General features: G+C 38.8%; 1 protein-coding gene across 1 annotated transcript in view; it reads right to left on the bottom strand.

The window, feature by feature from the left end:
• Positions 1-1,680: 1,680 nt before the first annotated feature.
• Positions 1,681-23,410, bottom strand: part of ITGA9 (integrin subunit alpha 9) — a 283,032-nt gene continuing 261,302 nt past the window's right edge. The window contains exon 28 of the mRNA XM_054001068.1: positions 1,681-4,319. Coding sequence (XP_053857043.1) covers positions 4,221-4,319 — 99 coding nt within the window. The 3' untranslated portion in view covers positions 1,681-4,220. The remainder of the gene's footprint in view (positions 4,320-23,410) is intronic.

Raw genomic sequence — 23,410 nt, 5'->3', positions numbered from 1 at the left:
TCATTGTATTTTAATTCTGATAGTAAGCAAAGTGGGCCAGAGGACACTAAAATCTACTTTGCACTATTAATGACTCCCATGACACTGTCCTTAGGCCTTTGGGATCTCAATTATCCAGTGCGTTATGCACTCAGAATTTTAATAAAATCAAGACATCTTACCCAGGACTACTCAGGTCAATATGCACCCCACTAGACCTGAAAGGGGGAAAGTGTCCTATCTCTTTCAAGGGGTATTTCACTACTAAATGGAAAGATTTAGCAGAGAAACTTTCATTACGTCCAATCCAAAGAGCAGGCCAATGGCAGGCATAGAGAGCCAAAATGTCAGACCAGCTCCAGTCCAGACACATGAGCCAGGCTGAGCAGAATGCTAACAAATGTGCTGTTTTTTTCCATTGTTAAAAAAACATATTATTTTTCTTGAATTTAGATCTAGTTCTTCCTTTGGCAAAACTGGAAGAAACAAATGTGCTAAAGGTTGTGGATTTGATTTCTAAAACAAAGCCACTTTGTCACAGAAGTCCTACAGGGTTCTTAAAAGCTGTCTGGAGTAACACAATACACAAAATCCTGCTATGTATAAACTGCTGTTCTCTGCTTATCAAGAAGATAAGAAGTGAGCCCTACCGAGGGAATCATTAGCTCATCAATTCTCTCGCCCCAGAAGGGGATGTACACAGCTTGCTTACACACACACACACACACACACACACACACACAGAGAGGCTCACATGATAACAAAGAGATTTTAGTACATCCAAAAGTCTCTTGTTATTATTTTAGCTGCTGCAGCACTACTGCTTCCACTAATCTCCAAAAGCAAACTGGGCATTGCATTCCTTTTGGCAGCAGCTTGCTCCTACAACTTTTGCCCAGCAATGACTGAGAACTTTTATTTTTACTTTGAAGGGTGCTGCCTTCATGTCAGAAATCACATTTACTTGGAACTCTCCAATGTCTTTGGCATTGTGGTACATAAAGCTATCGTCTTCCACCAGTACAAATGTGCTCTGAGTCACAGGTCAGGTCCTAACTCTGCCCAGCCTGTTCTTAGATATATAGCCAATAGTATTAATACTGAGGAAACAAACTGCTTTAGTATGGCTAGAGACCACTGAAACACTTAGAGTTGTAGAAGTAAAAGCTTACATCTAGCTTCTGCTCCCTATACAGGTGAGCAGTAAACATGGGGATGTATAGAGTTGAAAACGTAATTTCAAACAAATTATTCAGCTACTGTATTCCAGCCACTATGGACTATAAATCCTTGCAGAAAAAGCACATGAAGATGAAAAATACGTCTTTTACCAAATTCATAGATTGAAACAGAACTCAAGTTACAGAGGTTGATACTTTTAACATAGGTCAGTATCACAATCACATGGGGTTTGATTTGATGTTGATAAAGCAAGATGGATGAAATAGAAATAAATCTCACTACCTTTATTTTATTTCCATGGGTTTAAAATACTGTAGTTAAGTCAGCTGTATTCTTTTGTCTCCAAACAGTTTGATGTTATAAATCATAGAATTACAATAAAAGATGTCTATTAGCCACACACAAATAAACACACACATATAATATTTAATTCAAATATACAGGAGAAAATGTCTCACCCACTTAATGGAAAAGTACTTGAGCTAGACAAGGTAAATAACTGACAAAATATCATTAGGATAATTTTGCATTCATTTTTTATTCCAAAAGTTTTATTTTTTGTAAACCTGACATTTCCAAAACAGTGCAAGTGAATCAGAATACAGGTGAACACAAGCTTCTAAATACAGGTGACATAAGTAAGAGTGAACACATTCTTCCAACCATTCTTCCAAGTTCACAAAAAGAAATATACAATTTCACAATATGTAAGCAATAACATTCTGAGAAAAAAAAGGGACAATGGTGCAGGTACTCTACTGTGCATGCAAACCAAGCTCCAAAAGCAATTAGTCTTCATGCCAGTTTAATTAATGCACATTCAATGAACAAAATTATATTTTCATTTATATCCAAGAAACCCTATGAAGTGGGTAAACTTGGGATTAATTCCATGACTCCCTTAATTCTTTAGTGAAAGCAGTATTATATGTTTCCATGGCAAATGGATACTATGCTTTAAACTTTTGCAAAACTCCAAAATGTGCCCATAAACAGAAGACATTCAAGAAAATTGGTACTAAATATTGTCAAAGAAATATTTTTCATATCTATTGTTTTCAGCAAACTGGGCTACCTGCACATCACTGACTTGGTATGTGGGGTCATTATCATTGATGTATTTAGGCGTAGAAAGGGCTGTTTGCACTGTTATGCTTGCAGAAGTCTTTGCCACTTTGAAAAGATTGCTTAAGTGGTCTACAGGCTTGGTGTTTAGATCAGGCATAATTTCTCTCTCAGATAACCCAAGCAACTTGTGAGTTTTTCTTGTCAGATGTTGAAACAATACACTTAATTCACTTTAAAACTATTTTCTCCCTAAATCATGCAGATAGCTAATAGTTAATAAATATCAGTCAATACTGTAGTAATAACAGACACTTGATGGTGGTGGTGAAAAGCAAACAGGAATAGGAATGTGGCCCATTTTTATAATTTGAAGCTACCATGAATATGGCAAGGAAGAGCAAGACCTGTTCTCAAGCAGATTTCTTGCATGTTCTCTGCATTCAAGTTTCCAAACTTCCAGCTGTTCTTTTACTACACTCTTAAGGAAGAAGACATCCTGCAGCCTTTCAATCCTGGTTTCACTTTCTACCACAGACCTTGGCCCTTCTTTCCTTTACATGGATTTTATATCAGCATGTCATTTACTTCTTATTTACACAAAGTGTAAAATACAAGTCGAATCTAAATCCAAGTCTTACAAAGTTCCAGTATTTCTATTCAGAAATCCAAGAGCTTTTTGAAGAAACGTGTTTGAATTAATTACAACTGGATTTCTTCTAATTCAACAAATTATTTGTTAAAAAATTACCAGCAATAAAAGTGGCAAGCTAAGATCCAGTAACACCTGCACCTTTACTAAACCTGCTTCTAAATTCTTGAGGAAATACATTCAGTACATGGAACACCCTTGAGACAGGCAATCTCAAGACTCAAATATCCAAACATTTTAATCCTTGCATTTACTTATGTCTCTTAAAATTATCATATTAACAAAGACATGAAAGACATAATGATCGCAGCAATTTATCACTTGCTTTGATAGCAACAGATCACAATCTTTAACAGGAGCTTTAAAACTATCCATCTTAATATTAATATGACTTAATTACCTTTTCTAAAAAAAATTATTTAAAGGAATTTGTCAATGTCATAGTGGTTTACCTAATTATGTCCTTCTGGTCTCTCAACTGTACAGTCCTAGAGACTTCAAAACAAAACTTCCCAAAGAGAACACTCTGGGCTGCCTTCTTCGGTGACCCAAAGCAAGCTACATCTTGGTACATGTCACCGAAGAAGTGTTTATATCCTCTCCCATCCAGGCTAGTAAAGGACAGACTCAAGATACAGAGTATCACAGCTGTGAAATACTTTAGGTTCTGTAGCTTAGAAATCAAATACCAAATTTAACTTAAAGAAAGAGACAGTAAAAAGATTTTGGCTTATTTCTATTAAATTATCTATATATGATATTACCAAGCATTGTGAATTAAGCATATGAGGATTTCAGCTACTTTTATCTGCAAATCTCTCTTTTCTGTCTTACATTGATGTTTAAAAGTACAGTAGAATTTATATATATATATATATATATATATATATGTATGTATTTCCAGAGATTTAGAGAGATATCAGTGCTTGAGTGAACGATATAGCTATTCAATAGAAATTATAAAACATTGATACAAATATAAAGACATACTCAATATAAAAAGCTTGTATTTATAAAAAATATTCTTAGGTAAAAGTCTTCCCCTGAGGGCATACTACATAGTTGGATTCATAAATACTGCTCTGCACTGCAGCTTGTTTACCAAAATTCAAAGTTCAACTCTTAAATGAAGTGTGAATTGCTCCAGTCACCTGACATGGCTGCAGTGGTTGCCTCAGGATATGTTCCCTAGCTTTTTGGAGTAATAAGGACACAGCATCAATGGGGTCTCCAAAAAATCTGGAGAAGATTCCTTCTTCCACATATGGAAGATACGAGAGCAGGACCTATACACTAGCGAGTGCATGTCACGTGACTGGGCAGTTTTGTTTTCATGGGCAGTTTACTGATTTTTCTGGACCCAGTTCCAACTATCTTCATTCTCCTTTCTGCTCTTTTCAGCCTCAATAATTTCTTTGTACCTCCGGCGGAAGAAGCCCATCTGCAAATCAGAAGAGATGACAGTGGTAAGTTATCGAATCATTAAATTCAAATTTTCTTTGTCAGTATGATGACAGATACATTATGCAGAAAGAACTAGCCCAGGAATTAGCATTTAATTCCTCCAAGTGCCAGTCCAAAATCTTAGCTCCTTATTTATATCAATATAAATGCGATCAGACTAGGTCCTATATCTTCACAAGAACTCTGCTCCTTATAGATGAACTACTCTGAGGTAAGAATTCTCTTATATGAAGTATGAGTAAAAAAAAAAAAAAAATAAAAAAAACAAAAAAAAAAAAACAACAAAAAAAAAAAAAAACACAAAAAAACCCCCAAAAAAACCCAAAAAAAAAAAAACCAAAAACAAACCATTAAGTATTTCTAATAAATACAGACCAGCAGAGGCAGATACAGGTTTATTGGTTTAAAATAGAGACTAATGCTACATTTGCAGCTGAACCTAAAACCAGGCTAACTCTTGGGTCTTAAGTAAATGCTGACAGAATTTTATGAACAGTACTCTCAGTGTCTACAACCACACAAAACAAGAAAGACCAGAGGAATACAATGCAGTCACCCATGTCCCACTTCTCAGTTCCAGCTACAATCACTGATAGTTAATTTTGCATATCTTCTTGTTTCCTAAACCCTTATACTTAAAGAAATGCAACTGGTTTTCATCTCAGTTTGGATAAAAATTCTCATATCTCTGTTTCTTTAAGTCTCTCAAATAAACAAACATTATTTTAATAACAGACTTTGGTAAGCATTCAAGAATAACTCCTCAAACGTAGCAATGCACTGTTGATATCACTGAATAAATATTCTGTTCAACATAATTAAACATTTATGTAATTCCCACCACTCTAAACCTGTTTTCTTAGTCCGGCTGTGTAAAACATGTTTTAGTCTTCCTTTATCAAACAGTTATTGCCACCCTTTATCCCCAAACTGACTGCGTATAGGAATATTTTGTGTTGTTTTGTCATTACTAAAATTCAGTTAAATTTGACTTAGTTTCAGTTTTCAACTTTAATTTTCTTCAAGTGTATTTTAATTCACAGGGGTCTAAAAGGCAGCATATTCCATCTGTCAAGGGGGCTTCCCCAATACATCTTCCTAAAGTCTAAGTCCTTGCCTGTGCCTCAAATTACATCCTGAATTCACAGTGACATGAGACTATGCACACACCATCCTATCATCAATCCTTATCTCTGCCTCTTGCCTTCTGTGCAAAGGACACAGAAGCTGTCGCACAGTCTAACAAGCCCATCTCTTTTGGTAAATGGGACATGCTATTAATCTAGAGATAAGTGTACTCTGCTAGGAGCATAGGTATACATTACATACATACTTACTCTGCTAGTTCCAGCCAGACAGGGGTAATTTCTGCAGTAGCCAGAGGGGGCATGGCTAGAACCTGGAGATTATTCTACACAACCTCACATCATTGCCAGGGGTGGGGGGAGTCTCTTCCAGGGGAGGGGGTTCCTTCTGGTCAAGAAAGCAAAGTGGAGGGAACAGTGGGGTAATGCTGGCTCCAAGCCAGAGGGAGTAGTCCAGGTAATGTGGCTGCAGTCAAGTCAGGCTCAGTAGCATTTTGCATGTGAATCACTCTTTTTCTACTCTTTCGTTATTAATATTGTTGCTATTACTAATTGTTTTCTTATCTCATTGTTGTTCTTACCACAACCCATGATCTTCACATTTAGTACCGCCAATTCTCCTCTCCATCCTGCCTAAGGGGACTTTGGCGTGTTTCAGTGGGAACGCTAAATTCAAGAATACAATTCCTAAAGCATGACAGCCTAATTTGGTGCCAAGTGGGTCCCAAAGGTTATGATAACAACAGATCTGCCCAGACCAGGCTGGAAACAAACTTCATCTAAGCGTTTGTTGCAATAGGTACAGAGCCACTGCCTACGATGTTGCTTGATCTGTTCATGTGGTTGTGATACTTAACCCTATATATACTCCTGTATGTCCTCGTTGCAGTGCTCTTTTTTAGAGAAGGGAGAAGGATCAGAATTTGTTGATGCACTGTGTGATAACAGTTTATCACATCATAATATGTAACGATGGTCATTTGGGGTTTGTATTCAGTGTTGTTCTCCTACACTTGTCTCAGGCGTACTATTTGGTAGTCCAGTAAAAATTGTATCCAGTCTGTTGGGGGAGAAGGGAAGGATGACTTTCCCCAGCTTTTTACTCCCTTTCCTCCATCAAGCCTGTACAACAGCTTTGGAGAATTTTGAATTCCCTTTGGATGTTAAGGAAAGCATGTTGTTGTTGCTAAGTCTACCAGGTCTCCTCAGTGCAGTCTGCACCACGTAAGAATTAAATAACAGACTTTTAACATGATTTTTCAGAGATCTGCTCTGATGGTGGATAGTGATGAGTGGCATGGAATGTGAGAGAAAAATGCCCAGTTGTTGGAGGAATCTACTCGAGTGACTTGGGAGTTCATTGCTGAAACACTACAGGACCCCAATAAAGTGACACAATATTTGCAAGGAGAATGCTGTGGCAATTCCACAGAGAAGCAATTGATTGAAATGTGCTGGGCCCAGGCTATGATTTGCTGGACACTACCCTGAACTAGATAACATCCTCAGGTGGAGGGAAATGAAAACACACCAACAGGCGCTGTAGCCACTGCAGCTGAACCAGATGAGCAACTTGTGCAGGTGTCCCTATAAAGAAATTCAAGACAAATTTAATTCACTTAGTGAGGGATGAAGAGGAATAGGGCACTCACAACAGGAGGAAGAAGCAGGGCCAGAGAGAATCACCTGATCCCTACCCTCAGGTGAGCTGCAAGATATGCAAAAACATTTCAGCCACCAGTCAGGAGAGCCCTTGTGACCTGCCTGTTCTGATGCTGGGATATTAAAACATGCAATATGAAACTAGATGGTAGTGAAGCCAAGCAATTGGGATCCCTGTTCCAGGATGTAGGCATTGGCAAGGGGATTGGAAAGAGGACGTTGGCAAGGGGATTAGAAAGAGGACAGAAGCTCTCAGCCTCTGGAGGCAACATCTGTCAAGCATGAGGGAACAGTATTCTCTCATGGGTGACTTAATAGTGCACTGAGACAAGTGGAATGCCATGGAGAAATGTATCCAGGACCTGAAAGAATAGCCGTGCTGGAGGTAATCTATAGGGACTCAAATAACAAACAGTCCCCTGTAGATCCAGATCAGATCCAGTGTACACAATCCATGTGGCAGAAGTTTCTATGGAGTGTGCCATCATTGTACACCAACCCTTTGGCATTGATGTCAATGAAAGAAGAAGAAACACTGCTTCGGGTGATCACCCAACTTTGACAATATGAAGCTCTTTTTTCCTCCCTACCAACCTGTGCCTCAACTGTGAAAAGACTGAACAAGACTGCGGACAGACTTGAAAGACTCAAGCAACGTAGAGAGAAAATGTCCCATGCCCCTGCCAGTATGGACCAGAATCTCTGCTATTGGGAGCATGTACCCCTCTGCTGGAGAGAGGGGTACACACCACGAGGTAACCTGCAGTTTTACCTGCATGACCACAGAGAGGACATGAGAAAGTGAGATGGAAAACCCACCTCTGCCCTCACAGCAGGGGTACATGAATTGAGAGGAAGAACAATCACCAACGGAAATTCTTCAAGGATAATCCAGTTTCCAGTGGGCAAGTCTTCAGACAGAATGGAAGGGCTGAATGTTATTTCTGATCCTCTTGAAGTGATCTCCAGTTCATGTTTACAAGAACTGAGCAATGACTGCCATGACCAGAACTACAGGGGCCCTGCCTCCAGCCATGTGGAAGAAAGGGAGAATCAGATCTATTGGACTGTGTGGATCCCATGGCCTGGCACATCAGACCTACAAGAGTAATAAGGCTTTAGTTGACACTGACACACAATGTACCCTGGTACCATCAAGATCTGTAGGGGCATGATCTAGCTCTCTTTCTGGGGTGACAGAGGGGTCCCAACAGCTGACAGTACTGGAACCTGAGGTGAGCCTGATTGGGAATGAATGGCAAAATCACCCCATTCTGATTCGCCCAGAGACCCCGTGCACCCTTGGCAAAGATTAACTCAGGAGAGGCTATTTCAAGGACTCAAAAGGGCATCGTTGGGCTTTTGGGATAGGTGCTGTGGAGACAGAGGAAATTACACAACTGAATACCTTGCCTGGTCTCTCAAAGGACCCTTGTGGGACTGCTGAGGGTGGAAGAACAACATACCGATCACTGCCACAACAGTGCATCATCAACAACACCGCACCAATCTGACTCTGTGACCCTCATCCACCACTGAGTGCTGCTGTGAAGGACATGCCGGACCTTCAGGATGAACTGGAGTCCAGGTTCCCACAATTCACCATACATTCATCCAGACTGAACTGGAAAAGGGTGAGGCTCCAGAATAGTTGCAATACTTTGATGCCATCATTGTGTGTGGCAACACAGCAGAGGAAGTTTTTGTGAAAGGGGAGAAGATAGTCCAAATCCTCCTAATGGCCAGTTCTGTCACAAAGCAAAGTAAGGTCAAGGAACTTGGCCAGGAAATTCAGTTTTTAGGAGTAAATTGGAAAGATTATTATAATCAGATTCCAATGGGTATGTGGATGGAATCCTACATGGCAAGTCACAGGAGTTATTAGGGGACAAACTGGGTCAAGTCAGATTGCAGTGCTGAAGGCTGTCCAGCTGGGTTTAGATATCCCTGAATGAAAGAAATGGCCAGTGCTCTACCTGTACCCTGACTCATGAATGGGAGCATAAGTGGGAGTGGCTAGGCTGATGGAAGAAAATAATTTGCCAGCAGAGAGATGGGCACTCTACCTGGGCTGCTGAATTCTAGCAAGACATCACTACCCAAATAGAGAAGTTGACTGGATGTCATGTAGACATACATGTATGTCTCGTCATATGCAAGAGTCAGGCTACTGAAGAACACCACAACAACATACAGGTAGATTAAGCTGCCAAGATTAAAGTGTTTTAGGTGGATCTGGACTGGCAACATAAGGGTGATTTTCTTCTGGCTCAGTGGGCCCATTATGACTCCGGTCATCAGTGAAGAGATTCAATATACAGATGGGCTTGTAATAAAGGGATGGACCTAACCACGAACACAATCTCCCACGTTATCCACTGTGGTAGTCTCTTATTTTACAGCTTGCTCTTCTGTAGTATATTTTGATATTCTTTGTTATAAGTTTGTAATGTTTCATTCCATATACCCCATTTGGCTTCCCTAATGGTTCAGTCCTGAGTTGTTTACCACAGTTTTCCCTGCCACATGTTAATCCACCTGTATACCTTCCTTGTTCCCTTGTCTTACCCCTGTCAAAGATAGCACACTCCTTTAGTTCTGGAGCATTCCCTGTCTTTCATCCCTTCCTTGAAGCAGAATTGGATTGTAAGGTTTGCTCCCTCCCCGCGTTGGCTTCTATTGGGGAGCTCTTACCCTGCACCCCTCCCCTAATGCCTTCCTACTGGTCAAAGGTTGTGTCCTCCCCATGTTCCCTCTATCCTTTAAAAGTAGTCCTTTCATGTTCAAATTTGTCACTTGCTCTGCCCCCCTTCGAGATTAAATCCTTGGAGATTCAGACAAGTGTCCTTCCCTTATTCCTCTGCCTCAGTTTCCTCGTGCCCTGTGCCTCTGCTGTGCTACCCATGCCACAGCAATCACCGCCATCCGTACCAGTCTTGGCAGAGACTCAGGGGCGGCCACTCCTGTGTTTGCCCTCCGGCCACAAGCGGGACAGCAAGTCGGCGAACCTCCATCCTGTGGCCGCTGTGAGCCAGACACAATGAACAACTGTGAAATGTGCTGCAGGCCAAGCAAGAACAGCCCCTGTGGTATGGGGGACAATGGTCGAAATAGAAATAGAGGGACGTCTGGAAAATTGATTACATCACACTCCAGCAAACCAAGGCAAGCGCTACATTCTTACAATAGGAGAAGCAACTACCCTGTGCCTCACACCACTGACAAGCCCACCATCATGGGCCTTGAAAAGCAAATCTTGTGGTGACATGACATTTCAGAAAGAATTGAGTCAGACAATGGGACTCATTTAAAAAAATCACCTCATAGACACCTGGGCCAGAGAGCATGGTAAAGAGTGGACGTATCATATTCTCTCTCATGCACCAGCCTCTGGGAAAATTAAAAGATACAATGGACTGTTCAAAAACCACATTCAAAGCAATGGGTAGTAGAACCTTCAAACATTGGGATCTATATCTAGCAGAGGCTACCTAGTTAGTTAATACCAGAGGCTCTACTAATTGAATTTGCCCTGCTCTATGAAAGCCTTTACATATCAGAGAAGGGGATAAAGTCCCCATGGTGCATATGAGGAGTACGTATTAGGGAAGACAGTTTGGTTTAGTCCTGCCCTCTAAGGCAAAGGCAAAGCCATCTGTGGGATTGTTTTTGCTCAAGGACCTGGGTGCACATGGTGGGTAATGCAGAGGGACAGGGAAACACAACACGTACTTCAAGGGGATTTGATTTTGGGTAAGAGCAGTCTGTAATGTTGAATTGTATACTATCAATTGCTGAATGACACTGCTACTGTATGCCATAAGCACCATGGACCATGGATATGGACCGCTCCAGATACACCAGTTGTGAGCTCCTGATGCAGCTTGCAACCACCCAACAGCACACCAGCCCTCCTGCCCTAAAAGATACCTAGGACAGAGAGAACCCACAGTCATGGACTAAATGAACTCAACAGACATCTTGGACAGATGGCCATTGACTATAGAAATTATACCAGTGCTGTATATACATACATAACCCCCCCCCCCCCCCACTATATATATACACACACACATTTATGTATAGAGTCGGAAGGTGTAGGATCTGGGCATGATATTCATGATACAGAATAAGGGGTGGATAATGTCCTAGTTCCAGCCAGGACAGGGTTAATTTTTGTAGTAGCCAGAGCAGGCATGGCTAGAATATGGACATTATTCTATACCACCTCATATCATTGGTGGGGATGGAGGGAAGACAGTTTCTTCAGGAGAGAAGGGTTTCCTTCCAGTTGAAGTGGTGGGGGAGAGGGATTGATGGGGTTTGTTGGTTCCGAGCTGGAGGGAATGGTTGGCGTAGCATGGCTGTGGTTGAGCCAGGTTAGGCTCAGTGAGCCTTTTGCATGTGAATTGGTCTCTTTCTTTTGTACACTTTTGTTATTAGTATTATTGCTGTTGCTGGTTTTTTTTCCTTACCTCATTTCTGTTTCCAGTAAATTATCTCAGCCTGTGATCTTTACCTTTTGTGCTTTCACTCCTCTCCAGCCCACCACAAGGGAGCAGGTAGTGGCAGGGAGAAGCAAAAGACTCAAGGATTTAGTGGGAGCACTAAATTAGAGAATACCATTCCTAAACCACAATGTCTGCAACTACTTCATAAATGCACAGTACATAGACATACATATGGCTCATGATCTCAATGTTACAAAGGTCCCATGACCTGGATGCCCCCCTGAATAACTGGAATTAGACCTTAAAAGTAATTTATTCAGTCATTCTTGTGCACAGACTGTGAACATAGTATCTTTCCCATGTACCATAAGCAAAGCTTTATCTGTTGCAATGTACGTGCAAATGCATGGATAATGGTGGTTCTGTTCTGAAAAATCAACTCACAGAAGTGACTCTGTTGAATTTTCTTGCTTCCTAGTCTCTTTCAGAACACTGTATGAAAGGATTCAGGAATAGAGAACTGGAGAGGAATTTCTCTAGTTCCCAACTCTTCAAATTTACTCTAGAAGTGAGATCAAATTCTTTCTTTAACAGAAAAATATCATTACTAGTAATTTTTGTACTTGGACCCACAAGCTACACCAGTGCAAAGAATTTGAGATGACATCCTCAAGATTGCATCATCATAAAATCACAGTGAAAGTTCACCAGTGATGCCAACAGAATTCAGCTCAGTGGAGACTGCAAGCGAATAGCAGAAGTTTCTCTAGATTTTCAGTCTGAAATGGAACCGAATTATTATATTGATAACCAAAAAAAAAAAAAAATTCTGTTCTGCTCCAGCTATAATAATCATGGGTACTTATTTATTCACTGCTGCTACTACTTACACATGCTTAGGGAGCAGATGTTATGAAAACATGGGTGACTTTTTTTGTATTATCAGTTTTTGTAACAGAACCTGCATGTTCTATGCATTAGAAAACTGCCAAGAGAAGTACAATTTCTAGTTTTAAAAACAGATTTTAAATTCTTAAGGCTTTCATCTTTCATGCAACCACATCCTTGGTACAGTAAAACTTCCTCTTGACGTTATAATCAAAATTATAGAAAGGCTTCTTAATTTCCTTGAGAGCCAAACAAACAAACCTCAACTATTTCCCACTGATATTTTACATAAAAAATGTCTGTTTCTGAACATGTGCTTCAGGAATTGTCGTTAAAAGTTGTCAAGGAGGGTTTTTTTTGGTTTTTTTTTTTTGTTTTTTTTTTTTTTTTTTTTTTTTTTTGTTGTTGTTTGTTTGTTTTTTTAATAAAGAATGCTGCCATAAAACTTTCTGGTAGGGATAAAAAGTGAGCTAAAACTGTAATAAATATTAATGAAACATGAAACCCTACATCCAGAGGTGATTCCATTATGAAGAATTATGTTTATTTGCTGTAAATGATGTGGATACTGTAAAATTATGTAGAGGACTTAAGTGCAAGCAAAAAGAGAAATTGGACATTAAGTTGTTTTTTTTTCATGTTTTCAGAAATAATGGTGAGGGATTAGATACATTTCCCATCCTTCAGAAACAAGGACTTTCTTTGTTATGCGACACTGTTCTTTAGTGACATATATTTACATTTAATGTAATAAAATCCCTACCATCACCAAAAATAAAGGTTTTTTTAATTGTCATGAAGAAATCACAACATACTTATTGTCTCACAAAAGACCACATATCCATCTCCTTACAATTAACTTCCTTCATTCAAGAAGGATAGCAGTATTCACCATATGGGGAAGGCTGGTAAGTACCTTTGGTAAGTCAGAGAGAACAAGTGAATTTAACATACAATGATGGGTAATAAGGAAGCAGACAACTGGAACAAAGCAGGAGAGTTGATACAACATAGAGTTGAATATATATTGGCTCTTTTATCACTGGGGCTGAAGTGACACCACCAGGTCCCTTTTCCATGGCTAATGCAAAGCCATTAAGAGAACTGAAAAAACCCATTGAGGAAAGCACTGCTGGGACTCAGTCCTGAATTTCAAGCAAGTAAGGCAGAGATCCTCATCTTTAACAGGAGTATTGCTGTGATCTCATTTGTAGAATGAGTGTTTACAGTGGACCGACGGTTGCTAACACTTGTTTCATAGGCAATGAGTCTCTAATATTGTTAATTTCTCCCAAATTTTGCTTTCCATATATATAGACACACACTTATGTGCACACATACAGTTATATGTATAGAGCAAAGAAATACCCAGCCTCAGAACTGTGACCCCATCAGGGAGTTTGTGAGCTCACACATCCCCATCCAAGGAAAGCTCTGATCAGTAAGCCTCTGCCTCGGGAAGGCACTCATGAGAAGAAGAGCAACAGGAGAGTGCATTTACAGGAGGCAAAGCATTTAAAGGAAAGCTATGGAAAGCTGTGGAAAGCTGAAGGGTTATAAGGGAAGAGGAGGCATCATCCACTACAGACAACACAGGAAATGAGAAAAAGATAGATGAGCTAGAATAACTAAATTAAAGGATGCGTGTAAAACCCATGGATGGTCTCAGGTTTTGAATCTAAACCACCTACTTATAGCAGCTTTAATAGTTCTTGAAGCACCTCCAGAAAGGACTGGTTATTTTTTGTCACTTCAAAACCTGGAACTATCCATAGATTTTTACACACATCTTTAATTTAATTATTCCAGCCCATTCTACCCTTTTGTAGCACAACATTACTGCCATCTACAGTATATGTTGAAAAGAAAGCATGTTTCTGGCAATACTGAATAACAGAACAACACAAAAACTGTTAGTTTGAGATGGGAAATTACACCTATTATTGTGAAGTTATTTCTTGCCATGTGACAGCACAGTCAAGTCCTCTATTCAAACATGGGTATTTAAAGTCTTTAGCATACACAACTCCCTTTAACTGTCATGCCAAATTTAAATCCCTTCAATCCCAGGTAAATCATATCTAACAACACTCACATAGAATAGCGTTCTTCAAGCACCCACAAAAAAAGAAAACTGCAGTCAAAAATTATTTCAAACTGTTGAATTATCATCACAATAATGCATTATCTTGTTGGGTTTTTTTCTGCTGCTACTTTTTGCATATCTAAAGGCTGAATAACTAGATCTTATATTTTCCAAAACTCCAAAAGTATAAGCACTTACCCAACACATCCTGAAGTATGAGCCTCTGGCTATCTCTCTAGGATTTGAATTATAAATATATTTGAAGAGTGTTGAGATTACAAAATAAAATTTAATTTGCAGATGGGAAAAAAACAAAGCTGATCATAAGGCAAGCAATATCTTCTTTTATTTTATTCACTGTTAGGTAAATTTCTAAAGTGTTTTTATCGTGCCCGACAAGGTTTATGTTCCCAATCAAATAAAAAGAGAAATAGCTTGAAACATGGATTGTAGAAGTATGGTTATTTTTTGCATTTTTAAAAGGTTTTTCCGATTAATATAAGTAGTTAGAAAACAAGAAAAAATTATAACAGTCACGTACTGCTGTAAAAACAACATTATGTCTTAATTACAGTAGTGCTTCAAGACTGTAACTGAGTTAGGAATAACTGAGTTAGAGGTTTGTGAACAACAATATTCAAACAGAATTCAAAACTGTATCAGAAGGTTTTGCCACTTAGTTTTTAATTAGGTTTCTCTAGTGCATAGTGTGTTAAACTGCACACAAGAAATACTGATTTTTAACATTATTACTCTATTGATAAGGTTACTGACCACAACATGCTAACAAGTAAAAAGAAAAGCCAACAAGTAAAAAGAAAAGAGAGCAAAGTAAGTATTAACCAAGGGGTAAGAAATAAAACTTAAGAACCACTGAAGAAATCTCCCAGGGAATAAGGCTTTGACAACATACTTTGGGCTCAGTGCCTTAATCACAAGCTCTCTTTCCTCTGGTACACAATTTCTTTATCTAATATAAATAATGTCCAGTCATACCTGATGAATAGTCTGTATTTACATAATTAATCTTTTACTGCCACATTGCTAATCTAGGTGGATGTCCCAAGCCATTCACAATCAACTTACACATCTCATCTTTTTTTGGTGTGTGCTACTTGGGTACTTCTCCCTTCACGTAAACAGTACCACAGCTAGAAAAATACGCAGCTAATCATGGGTCAAAGCAGGGCCAGGAACTACACCCCATTTAGATGCCACCAGTCGGAAGAGGAACAACACTCCCAACATCTGCAAAGCAGTGTTGCTGAGATTAGAAGCATGGAATATTTCGCCATGTAGAGATTGATCACTGGTTATTATGCATGTCATAATGCATCTCTAAATGCATCTCATTTTATTACCACCAAGAAGGCAGGTAAAAACACTTTGCACTTGGGTTTGCATAGGCCTGGATTATGCTGGCAAGCTGTCAGTTTCAAGAGGATGCAGTGTGTCCTTTCTCCCAATTAAAGAATGCTTGCCACAGTACAAAGAGGTCATGAATATTTGTATCAGCTTTTCCACCAAGAACTGTCAAACTGTCAATCCTTTGTCACCGTGTGAGGAAGAGGCATGTTTGGAGAGGAGGAATGTGTCCTGTCTATAGTTAAAGGAGAAAACATGCATTTCGGAGAAAGGATGATAGTATAACTAAAGGAAGCTCATGAATACTCAGGAGGTCTGGCTTTGATTATTGGGTCTTTTATTGATTTTTTGAGAGGCAAATACCTCAACTTTCTTATAATGTAGGTTCTCATTTGCTCAATGAAACAAGTACAAGAAAATAATGTGATTCAAACATCACCACTCCACAAGTGGCTGCACACACATATAATACACACTTTGTACATGTACACAATGACATATATACTTGTACAGCCAGGGAATTGAGGCAAAGATAAGTTCAGCAGCTTGCTCAAAGATAAATTCTCCTCTGCAAACACTTTGTTTAGCTATTGTGGAAGAATTTGATACCTACCATCTGTATCTGATCCCGGTGTATTGCAACTGATAGACATTGCTATGGCACATAAGTATTAGCAATGTACACAAAATAGCCCTTAATTTTTAACTTACTTTCATCTAATCTGGCTAAGATTTCTTGAGATGTTACTGATGGTATGCTGGGCGAAGATCTGTAGTCCTTCATAGATATTAAAAGTAAGTTTATTTCACATACTGTAGTACTAAAACAAGCATAGTTTTTAAACATACATTTTATTAGGCACTTACTTTGTAATGTTGAAATAATAAGATAAGATATCTTTTTTTGATAAGAGCATTCACAAGTAATAAACTTATCTAAAGGAATCATTAAATAAACTATTATTTTACCCAAATGCCCTATACCTATCTGAAAGCCCAAATATCCAAAAACAGTCACTAAAGCTAGGTATCTCAAAGTAGATGCATAATTCAGACTAACAGCATGCATGGAAAAGATGTGTTTAGGTATGAAAAGCAGTTAACTGCATACAGAGGGACACCAGTACAGACAATCTAATTTAATACATCGGATTCTTTTAATACAACATGCCTTGCCATTGTCACTGATGCCAGTGTCACCCCACTCATCAATAATTTGTTCCTCTAACCAATTCTTGTGCAACTTTTCTCCCAGGAGCTGTTCAGTTGGCTTCAATGGAGCTACTCATTAATGTGGTGAATAGAGCTGTTAGGTCCGTTATTTACCCTTGGAATATCTTTATCATGTAGGTACCATCTAGGTTGCATCAGACAAGATTTATTAATCTAGACTTTCATTTGTACATACATAGTATATTTTGTTAAGGACTTAATATTTACAGTACTTCAAAAATTAAGAGAATTCCAGTGACTGGACTTATAAAGATCGTTCGGTATTGAGTTAGGGTAGCCTGAGTTTAATGAAAATGCGAACTTCTTGCATCTTGCAGCATAGTAACTATGTACAGTATCTTGCAAGACAGATACTACCAGTATACTTATAAAAATAATTTAAAAGATTGGCCAACATTTAAACACACTTCCATATAGTTTAAAAATTTTTACATATTACAAAATTTTACTATATAGTTTATTTTTAAAAAGTTGTAGAATTAACACAACCATCAACAAAAGTTCATCTCTGATTATCACTCTCAAAACTGAGAAAGAACACAATGTCTACTGCAGATACATCCAGATAAAATTGTCTTCTAAAATCTCAACAGGGAATAGGACAGTAATTAAAGATATCATGGCTGTAAACACAATTAATTTAAGTCATATCTCAATCCATATTTTCCATTTCCTCTCCAAAGAAAAGAAAGAAACATTACTGAAATATTTTTTGCTTTGTTTGAAAACTAGAGACTAAACATTAAACACCATTTCTGTAATCAATAAAAAGTAGCTTTACAATCATACTTTGATGTCTTTGATCTGTGAAAAATATTTGAATTAAAGTTGTACCATGTTCACAATTATCAGAATAAGTCACCTTCATGGGTTAGCCAAACCAGAAGGAAATGGCTATGTCTGGTGTAAGTTATAATACGGCATTGCCTATTGTTACACCAACTCTAAAGAAAGAATTCAGACTAGGCAAATCACATTTGCTCTATTATTGGCATTTGGGTCTGAGAGATGCTAATGACTTCCAATAAATATACATATTGTGTTCTGGTAGTGGGAAATCTTGGAACCTTAGGTACTTATTTGCAATTTTTCAGTATACACATGCATTCTTTTTTTGGTTTAGACTCCTGAAAATGATGGCTATCTTTTGTCTTTTCTGAAACACATTCTGAACTACAACTCTACCTCTTTCTTGCCAGTGGATTACATTTGTTTGCATGGTTCCAGGATAAGAGCAACACAGTTGCAATGGCTGCAATATTCTCAAAGTACTCTGGCATGCACAGCGCTCATTTGGAGGACACTGAGACCACAGAGAACACTTGTTGCACATTTGCATAGCTCATTTTATCAAGAAAGATAACAAAGGCATTTTACAAGTACTGGACAAATGCCACCACTGAAATGCTGTCAATCTTTCTTCTGAGGGTAGTGAACAAGTATTACATGGCAGCCAGCAAATTCAGTGGTGAAGGCAGTGTTTTGGCTACAACAGCAGCATTAAGCATTTACTTGTGCAAGAACAAATAAAAGATGACCAAACTCAATCTTTCTGCAACATCCCAGTCAGAATTCAAAAAGCACAGCTTTTAGTGGAGTAATCGCCTGTAGAAAACCAGAAGTTTGAGGTACTGTTGCAAGAATATGAACCCTTTTGATCTCAGCAAGCCAAGGGTCTACAAAAATTTTGTGGTGCTTGCTTTGGTTCAGGAAAAGGAAAAAATAAAACAAGTTTTGATTGTTCTTTAAGAAAATAAGGAGACTTCAAATGATCCACTCACTTTCTGCCTGAAACTTTCTGGTGAAAACTTCATTATTTGTACAGACAGACAACCACTTCCATTGTCCTATTTCCTCCTCAAGGCTTCCTAGATACTATACAAAATTATAATCTGTCCATGTTTGGGAGGTAATACAGGCTTGGTGTTGAATCACAGAAGTTAATTATCACCTGACTGCATTTTTAATATTTGTAACAAGGTAATATTGAAAAAACTTTTTCTAGGTCTACTGAACCTAGAGTCTGTATCAAAAATTAGTATCCTGAGAAGCCTACATGTGAGATAGCAAGTAACAACTTAAAGCAAGGAAACAAAAGCAATAAACTTGAAAAGTTTCTCACAAAACCATAGAGAATGCAATGCTTTGAGGACTACAGAAAGAGGAATTTCAAAGAACCCAAACAAAGTCACTTTTTGCAGTTTTTATGGACAGACAGGACAGGTATGGGCTATTAGGTTGCTACAAACAGGGATCATATTTTTGTGAATGAGACAACCTGAAAAATTAGAGGAAAAAGGGGGTCAGGAACTTATAAGTAAGTTTGAAAAAATAGTATTGACATGTATTTAAATAAAGGAGAGATTATGAAGACAAAAAAAACAAAAAAGAAATTAGAAGAAATATAGACTTCTTAAGTTCCAAGGCAACTGGTGCATCCATCTACATCTCTGCAGGGAAGACCTTTGTGATCTGTTCTCTTGGGTTACAATGTAAGATGTATACCAAATATACCAAAAGTATTCTGCTATCATTTACATAAGCTGTTAAAAGGGGTGGAGCAGTGTTCTTTATCTTCTCCATGACTCAGCCCTGATAACTCCCTCTGGGGAAGCAGGACCCACCCTGGGGGGACCATCTCTGCTAATGGGCCATCAAGGTCTCTCAGCATGACTCACAGAATCACATCATCCCATTGTGAGATACCCTGGCCTGGGGGAGAAACCAAGCATCCCTGGATATAATCTGAGGCTTGGAATACCATGAAAGGACCACCACTGGATTCCCAGAAGACAGGATCTCTCAATAACTACCACCGGACCTCCAGAGAAGGACCAGACCTTTTCTACAGGATCACTGTTTCAACAAGACCACATCCATCACTCCAGCAGTACTGCAGACACCATTTAATTGGACTGCTACCACCATCCTGACCAACAGGATATCAGCTCGTATTCTGTCTATGTCAGTTCAAGACAGTGTTTCTGTACTACTGCCTTTATTGTAATTTTCGTATTAAATTGTAGTTCTGGTTTGGAATCTCTCACAGAATATTTGTCTGGAGTTAATTCCTCTGCTGACTTGCTTTCAAACAAGCACAGCTGTGAAATACACCATTCTCACTAGTAGCGCCTATTAAGTCCTTTCACAGCAAGTTGATCTGACTGCCTTGTTTATCTGAACAACAATTATGATTCTTAATTTTTGGCTTCACCATAATACGTAATGGTTAAATCTTGGAATTATATGTACAGAAAGGAAGAAGCATGTGAACTTGGAATAACCACAACTTTCATCACAAATATGAAATGCCACTCAGTTTCAATAGGTTTCTCTGTCCCCACCTCCAAAAACAACATATAAAAGCAAAATGTATTTCTGTGGGCAACAGCATAAGAGCTCCTCCTGCTCCTCCTGCAAATAGACATTCACAGGTGAGATATGAGTGTGGAGAGAGAGCTACGCTGCAGAGAATCTGGCAAGTATGAGAGCATGTCCCCACAGATGCCTGCACAAAGTTAGCCAAAATAGATGAACAAGATAGAAAAAGCCACAAGTTGGGCTGTCCAACAAAATCGGCAAAAATGGGGCAATCATTGCCAGTCCACATTATACATGGCATCTTGTGGAAGTCAGGGAAAAGCTGCTCACCCTCTTTGAATCTGTATGCACTTAAACCAGAGAAAGCCCAACATCTACATGAAATATGAAGATAAATAGAGAAGCAAAGCCACTCAAAAACTGATCAAGCTCATGCTAAAAAGCTTTTTATGTGCATATAAACATGGCTATGATCTTGCACATGAATAAGTAAGCTTTTATTTGAAGTGAAACAACCAAACATTTAACATCACTTCCATTGACAAAAACCCCCTAAACTGTGCAATTTTAGATCTACAAATAATGAAATAATTACCATCCTCATCTTAGTATGATGCACAGTCAACTTATTCTGTTTAAAAACAGAATTTTGTGCTGGAATATCTCTGAGATCTCACTCCTGCTAATGCTAGTTCTAGCAGTGTGTAATGTGAAATATTTACCTGCATTCTAATATTCTTCTGCAGCTGTAAGGAACTGTTTACTCCATTTGCAAAACATCAGCATGTTTGAGGGTTTGTCCATTGTGTAGTGCCATTTGTAGTGTAGTTGTGCGCACAGCAAAAATGTACTTTCCACCCAGGGCTGAGACATGGGCGCTGCCAGGACACTGCACTGCTGCCAGTGTTCAGTTCTGTCACAATAAGTTTGCTCCAGCTCCTACTCTTTTTTGTGCAAACAGCTGCCTTCCAGCACCAGAGTTTAGCTCTAATTAATTTATTAATAAAAATATAATTTATTTTATAATCTAGTCCTGAAAGTCAGCTAAATTCTTGTTCTCACTGGAAGTTCTAAGATATCCAAATTGCTATCTAATTAAAATCTCTTCTTTCATTCCACATTTAAAAACTAAATTCTAATATAAAGTTGGGATTTTTTTTTTTTACTTCTTCATGCACAAAATTTAGCAATGACTCTAGGATCTACTTAGCCAATTTTGTCTAAAAAATATTTTCAATCAGACAATTAAGATTCCTCTGTAGGACTGCAACTTTCCTGTGGGAAATAGTAAAGATAAGAAGATTTTCAGAAATCTAGAAATGTAGGCCTTAGAAACAGAAAGAGCATAGAAAACTAGAACTAGCTGCAGCTGCGAAGTCTGAAAGTATAAAAAGTTACAATACTATAGCAAGCAAGGACATTAAACAATTGATTGAGTTTTAGGCTCGGCTAAGATAGACCTTAAGATTACAGGAAAATATGCTAGCAAGATAGTAGAAGGTTTTAAGCTTAATAATGGTGTATAGACAAGCAAGCATTGTGTGAAGCAGGTGTACATGTACTTTTTGTAATTGGCTATAACAATTATCTGTAAGCTTTCACAATATGCTATTGGCTAGAAAGTTTTTAAAATGTCCTGAAACAAAGAAATATTTGACTGTACACTGGCTATACATGAGCTTTTGCCATCTTCCTATTGCCTCAACCATGTAATGAGGCTGATACTGAAATAAAAGATCAAGGAACGTACCCCAGCAGTCTCATCCTGTTTGTGTCCCCAGCACACTTTCCCATGTCAGTTTTATCTCAACTTTAATATTACCATAGTTTTAATAAATACAGTAACTAGTGAGTGTGAAATATTTTCTCAGATTGAAAAGCAAGATGTATTCTATTTGCCATCTGTATGGCAGGTGTCTTGTGTTAAGTGAGCAGTTTTTCCTTATCTCTTCCACAATCAATCCTCCCTCCAGGGAGACATCTGCTGATAATGGGCCATTGAGTGTCACTGCATGACTGATAAGAACTATAACATCCCATTGTGAGATGCGCCGCCCAGAGGGAGGAGCCAAGCATTCCTACCTGCATATAGTCTAGAGATTCTGGCCCACCAACACAGCTTTTTCTGTACTGCATTTTCCCAGAGCAACAGCTTCCTCTTCCACTGCCTCTTCAGGGGAAGACTACACCCTTTTTCTACAGGATCACTACTCCAACAGAACCACACCTGACACTCCAGGAGGACAGCAGCCACAATTCCAATTGGACTGCTCCCAACACCCTGACTAATAGGGCATCAGGTTGTATTCTGACTCTGACAGTGTTTAATTCACTGCATTGTTTATTTTATCTTTCTTATTTTCTTTGCTAATAAAGAACTGTTATCCCTGCTCCCATATTTTTGCCTGAGAGCCCCCCTTAATTTCAAATTTATAACAATTCAGAGGGAAGGGGTCTGCATTTTTCTATTTCAGGGGAGGCTCCTGCCTTCCTTAGCAGACACTTGTCTTTCCAAACCAAGACAGATTTTTGTGCCCAACGTGCAGCTCGAGGGCACAGAAACAAAAAAAAGGGAATAACAGTTCTTAAGTAATCTAATTTTTGTGTGCTGCTATAGAAACCTCATTAAGCGACACCATGTGGTCCAGCTTACCCTGGTTTGGGTGGCACGTAATTGTGGCTATATTTCTCCCATTTGCAGGCCCTTATCTAAACATGGGTCCTATAACCAAGGCTACTGTAGCTGTTATCTGGTTTGTTTTATGGGTGAATAAGATGAGGAATTCATGGATTTTTGGCTTCCTCTGGAAAGCTGGCACATGGATTCACAGCTAGCACACACTAACTGTATGTTTTTGGGGTTACTTTAATAATGGCAACTACTGTAAGGAAATAATACCAGGGGAAATTTTCTCCCAACCCTTTAACCATCTGTTTGGGTCTGCCCCACCAGTTTTTGAAGGGTTCAGATCCACTG

This window comes from Vidua macroura, chromosome 1 (assembly GCF_024509145.1).
Source record: "Vidua macroura isolate BioBank_ID:100142 chromosome 1, ASM2450914v1, whole genome shotgun sequence".
NCBI lineage: Eukaryota > Metazoa > Chordata > Aves > Passeriformes > Viduidae > Vidua > Vidua macroura.
This window is presented reverse-complemented; position numbering and strand designations above follow the sequence as displayed.